Source organism: Myotis davidii, unplaced genomic scaffold, assembly GCF_000327345.1.
Source record: "Myotis davidii unplaced genomic scaffold, ASM32734v1 scaffold554, whole genome shotgun sequence".
NCBI classification, from domain to species: domain Eukaryota; kingdom Metazoa; phylum Chordata; class Mammalia; order Chiroptera; family Vespertilionidae; genus Myotis; species Myotis davidii.
In genome coordinates this window covers 1322498-1328001 of record NW_006285312.1, presented here as the reverse complement: position 1 = coordinate 1328001, position 5504 = coordinate 1322498, and the positions used below count along the sequence as shown (strand labels likewise).

At 56.4% G+C, this 5504-nt stretch overlaps 1 protein-coding gene across 1 annotated transcript in view; it reads left to right on the top strand.

Moving 5' to 3' along the window:
• Positions 1–6: 6 nt before the first annotated feature.
• The window catches only part of GUSB (glucuronidase, beta), a 17097-nt gene continuing 11599 nt past the window's right edge, over positions 7–5504 (top strand). Inside the window, exons 1-8 of the mRNA XM_006756098.2 lie at positions 7–183; positions 1519–1704; positions 2007–2188; positions 2313–2455; positions 2938–3125; positions 3486–3638; positions 3862–4040; positions 4121–4267. Of these exons, the coding sequence (XP_006756161.2) occupies positions 52–183; positions 1519–1704; positions 2007–2188; positions 2313–2455; positions 2938–3125; positions 3486–3638; positions 3862–4040; positions 4121–4267 (1310 nt within the window). The 5' untranslated portion in view covers positions 7–51. The remainder of the gene's footprint in view (positions 184–1518; positions 1705–2006; positions 2189–2312; positions 2456–2937; positions 3126–3485; positions 3639–3861; positions 4041–4120; positions 4268–5504) is intronic.

The following is a 5504-nucleotide window of genomic DNA, read 5'->3' as shown; positions in this document are numbered from 1 at the left end:
GCCGTGCTGGGCGCGCTCCTCTGGGGCTGCGGGCTGGCGCTGCAGGGCGGGATGCTGTACCCCCGGGAGAGCGCGTCGCGAGAGCGCAAGGACCTCGATGGCCTCTGGAAGTTCCGCGCCGACTTCTCCGAAAATCGGCTCCGGGGCTTCGAGCAGCAGTGGTACCGGTCGCCGCTGCGAGAGGTGCGGGAGCGGCGGGGCGGGGGGGGCCTGGGCGGCAAGTCCCTAGGAGCCCCGAGGGCGTGAAGGTGACCGGCTTGGCGGCGTGGGGGGCTCTCCCGTCGCGGAAGGAGCTTCCAAGCGGAGGGCGGATCGGAAACCGAAAGTCTGTGTGTGTGGGGGGGCCGCCCACCCTACCGAGCTGGGGAAGGGCCCTGGTGGAGCCCAGTCCGTGGGGTGGGCAGGAACGGGAGGAGGGCGGGCGGCGGACCCCTCGGGGCCAGCTCTGCCCTGGCAGGCAGGACCGTGGGTCCCAGGTTCAGGTCGAGGCCCAGCCAGGGACCCCCAGGTCTCCCGTCTGCCTGGAGCCCGGGCTGGGATGGGCCTGTGTGCCATGCGCCGCTCGCCTCTCCCAGATGCTATTTGGGGGGTTGCTGCCCAGCAGTCAGCAGGGAAGGAAAAAAGGAAGTGGTGGTGGCGGGGTGCTGGGTGCTGGGCATGTGCCGGACTCACAGTTTCCCCGGCCAAGCAGCCCCTGCGTGGCCCGCCTTCCTCCTGGGGCGGCCGGCCACTATCTTCCCCTTAGTCTCTGGGCTCTGCCGATCGTCCCCTCCCTCTTTCATTCAGGCTGCCCGTGGCCCTCCCTGGGCTCACCTCTTACCCTGGTGCCGGAGACCCTGGGCTGGTTGCCTTGAGAAAGAACTGGCCCCGCCAGTCCTTGGACATAAACCATCCTAGCAGTCGACCCCTCATCTGCAAGTTATCCATCCATTCAGCCAATATTTATCGGGTTCCAGGGCTTGTGTCAGACCCTGGGGATAGAGCTGTGAAGGACAGAGGAAATCCCCTCCTTAGAGGTGCCACCTCCCCGTCCAGGTTCGCTGAGCGCTCTGCCTCACCCCTGCCCTGCCTTGGACCTGAGGTGTTCAAGGGAGGCCCTGCCCAGCTCGGTTCACCCAATTCTGCCAGGTTGTGCGGAGGCAGCATCCCATGGCCCTGGCCCCAGAGACCTTCCCTGACTCCTGAGATAGTCCCCTGCCCCTGTGGGCACAGAGGCCTGTTCACCGTTTACTCCTCGTGCCCAGAACAACATTGCAGGTGTTCCCTGCACTGTCCAGTGAACGAGTGAGTGACTGATGTCTACATCATGGAGTTGTGCGAATTAAACGAGCTCCATAGACATGGGCCAGTTGCTGGCAAAGAATTACAATGGGGAGGTGGCCTAGACCTCCAGGGTCTGGCGAAGGCTTCCCGAAGGCAGGGTTGCAGGGGAACCTGGCCTCTGGGGAAGGGGGCTGCCTGGGCCCTGGTCTTAGATTCCCAGTGGTCTGGACCTGATCCTGGCCTTTCTCTCCCCAGTCTGGTCCCACCCTGGACATGCCTGTTCCCTCCAGCTTCAATGATGTGGGCCAGGATAGGCAGCTGCGTGGCTTTGTCGGCTGGGTGTGGTATGAACGAGAGGCAACGCTGCCCCAGCGATGGACCCAGGACCCGAACACTAGAGTGGTGCTGAGGATTGGCAGCGCCCACTACTATGCCATTGTGGTCAGTACAGCAAGCAGCAGGCAGGGCGAGCGGGCAGGTGCGGCTGCTGAGCACGCATGGGTCTTGGGGTGACTGTCTCCCAGCTGTCACCTGCCAGCCTGCCCTCTGGGGTGGGGGGTGGGGGAAGCGCTCATGCCCCACACTGGGGAGGGCTGTCTAATCTCCGTGGAGCTCCATTACTCCCATCAGGCTGGTGAGGCAGGTAGAAGCTGGCAGGGCACCTCTGTGTGAGGGAGTACCTGAGATGGCAGTGGCCCTTCCTCATGCTCTGGCCCCCTCCCCGTGTTTTCCTGTGTCTGCAGTGGGTGAATGGGGTCCATGTGGCAGAGCACGAGGGGGGCCATCTTCCGTTTGAAGCTGACATCAGCAAGCTGGTCCAGAGCGGGCCCCTGTCCTTCTGCCGCATCACCATCGCTGTCAACAACACGCTCGGCCCCCACACCCTGCCGCCAGGGACCATCCTCTACCGGACGGATACCTCCATGTGAGCAGAACCTGCTCCCCCATTCCAGTCCCCACCCTGCCCAGGGTCTTCCCACCTGCCTTAGCTGCGGTGAGGTGCAGGCCTCAGGGCAAGACCCCAATTGGCCACTGTCCTCCTTCTCTAGGTACCCCAACCGTTACTTTGTCCAGAACACAAACTTTGACTTCTACAACTACGCGGGACTGCACCGGCCGGTGATCCTCTATACCACGCCCACCACCTATATTGATGACATCAATGTCACCACCAGCATGGACCAAAACACTGGTGAGGGCTGGTGCAGGGCTGGTGAGGGCTGGTGCAGCTCCCGGCAGGACCTTCCCTCCGCCAGGCCCCAAGTGGCTCTATTCCCAGTTTTGAAAGATGCTCCAGGAGAAAGGCTCTCCCAGCATTTCTTAACCCTCACAGGTTCTCATTTACCTGAGGAGCTAAAATCCAGCCTGTGTACGCTGGGAAGGGCTTCTGAAATACCCATCTGGTCTGACCTCCTTTTATCAGGAAATAAAGCCCAATGAGAAATGGGGCTTGTCTAAAATCACATCACTCAGGATACATGGGGGTCCCGTGTCCCTTCCGCACTCTGCTGCCCTCAATCTCCTCACTGCAGGTCAAGCTCAAAAAATAAACAGTTGTTGGCTGGAGTCTCAGGGCCTGAGTGGACTCCTCAGTGGTGGCTTCAGGGTCCTCTCATCTGTGTGACCCAGGTCACATCCTTCCTTCTCTCTTCTCTGATCTCTTGTCTCCCACAGGGCTGGTGCATTACCAGATTTCCATCCAGGGCAGTGAACACTTCCAGCTGGAAGTGTACCTTCATGATGAGGAAGGCAATATTGTGGCCCGGGGGACTGGAAGCCGCGGCCAGCTGCAGGTGCCCAATGCCCACCTCTGGTGGCCATACCTGATGCATGAGCACCCTGCCTACCTGTACTCATTGGAGGTAATGGTGGTTAAGACTGGGGCTGTGGGAGGCCTTTTGCCCCCTTCCAGCAACCCTCCCTGGCTTTAGCAGGTGGACAGGCAGGCATGGGCGTCTGAGCTTCCTAGTCAATTGGATTGAAGCATTCCCAGCCCGTTTTTCTGGGCTGGGTGGGGCAGCCCAGATTTGAAGAGAAGGCTCGAGGGGCAGAGTGGGGAAGGGTTCCTCCTTGCTAATGGCAGAAGCCTGTAATTTCTCGATCTCTCTGCTTGTGTCCTAGAGGTGGGCTGCTGTGGTTTACATGGGGCCGTCCTGCTGCTGGGCGGCCGTGTGGGACTCAGGCCATTTAGGGTGCCTCACTCCAGTGCTTGGCTTTCCTAGGTGAGGCTGACTGTTCAGACGGCAGCTGGGTCCATGTCTGACTTCTACACTCTCCCGGTGGGGATTCGCACCGTGGCTGTCACAAAGAACCAGTTCCTCATTAATGGGAAACCTTTCTATTTCCATGGGGTCAACAAGCATGAGGATTCAGACGTGAGTTGGGGCTCCTGGGTCCCTGTGGGGGCTGTTTCTCATCTTTACCTTCCCCATACCCCCTGCAGTGGCTGCAGGCAACTCAGAGCAGTTAAACAAACTGCTCAAAACTGCTGCCTGATGGGGTCCATGCTTGGCTGGATAGAGGGCTGATGGGTCCAGCTCTAGAAGGAAGTGCATCGGGGACAGGGGGCAGGGGTCACTCTAGTCTGCTGTCCCCTAGATCCGAGGGAGGGGCTTCGACTGGCCACTGCTGATGAAGGACTTCAACTTGCTTCTCTGGCTTGGTGCCAACGCCTTCCGTACCAGCCACTACCCCTATGCGGAGGAGGTGATGGAGCTCTGTGACCAGTATGGGATCGTGGTCATTGATGAGAGCCCTGGCGTGGGCATCAAGCTAAAGTGAGTGCCCACTGCCCATGCTGCCCATGCTGCCCAGCCTGTCAGGTGATGACACACTCCCTTTTTCTCCCCACCCATAGCCAGAGCTACAACAACCAGTCTCTGCAGCACCACCTTGAGGTGATGGAGGAGCTGGTGCGCAGGGACAAGAACCACCCAGCCGTGGTGATGTGGTCTGTGGCCAATGAGCCCACTTCCTTCCTGGAACCTGCAGGTTACTACTTCAAGTGAGTGCCCTCCTCTGCCCTGGCCTGGGCCGGGGAAGAGACCCTGCCTTCCAGCTCCCAGCCCAGACTTGAGTGCATCCAGACTTGGTTAGTTCAGGGGACCAGATCCATACCCACCTGTTGTAATTTCAACCCGGTGAGACTCAGAGTCAGCTTTTCACACCTGAAATGAAATCCAGAGGTAACTTAACCTACTTATACATGTACCTTCAAGTTAAAAAAAAATAGTGGCATGGCCTGACTGTGATATCAAGGAGAGTCGTTTAAAAAATAATACATGAATACACAGGCCTGACTCCCCAGAAGACCCAGTGAAGGGGTCGATGCTTACTCCTGCATACAGAATCCCTTGAAAGCATAACTCCAAAAGCTAACAGCAGTGGTGCCATGTTGGCACTGGTACCACGAGCAGTTCTCTTCAGTGCCACACATTTCCAAAATGGTGAACCACTCTAAGTAAAGTTACAAACAAAACCAAGTATAATCTTCCCTCACTTAAATATATATATATATATATTATTGATTTCTGAGAGGGAGGGAGAAATAAAAACATCAGCGATGAGAATCATTGCTTGGCTGCCTCCTGCATGCCCAACAATGGGGATCGAGCCCGCAACCCCAGGCATATGCCCTTGACCGGAATCAAACCAGGGACCCTTCAGCCCACAGGCTGATGCTGTCCAAACAGGCTAGGGCTAATCTACCCTCACTTTTTTTTTAAGTTAAATCTTTATTGTTCAGATTATTACAGTTGTTCCTTTTTTCCCTCCATAGCTCCCCTCCACCCAGTTCCCACCCTACCCTCTGCCTTTATCCTACCCCCAGCCCCACACTGTCCTCATCCATAGGTATACGATATTTGTCCAGTCTCTTCCCGCACCCCCCACACCCCTTCCCCAACCCCAAGAATAGTCCACTCCCTTTCTATGCCCCGATTCTATTATAATCACCAGTTTATTAATAAATAATCATCAGATTATTTATTCACTTGATTTTTAGATTCACTTGTTGATAGATGTGTATTTGTTGTTCATAATTTGTATCTTTACCTTTTTCTTCTTCTTCCTCTTCTTAGAGGATACCTTTCAGCATTTCATATAATGCTGGTTTGGTGGTGATAAACTCCTTTAGCTTTTCCTTATCTGTGACGCTCTTTATCTGACCTTCAATTCTGAATGATAGCTTTGCTGGATAAAGTAATCTTGTTTGGTGGAATGTTATTTAATGACTTTTTAAC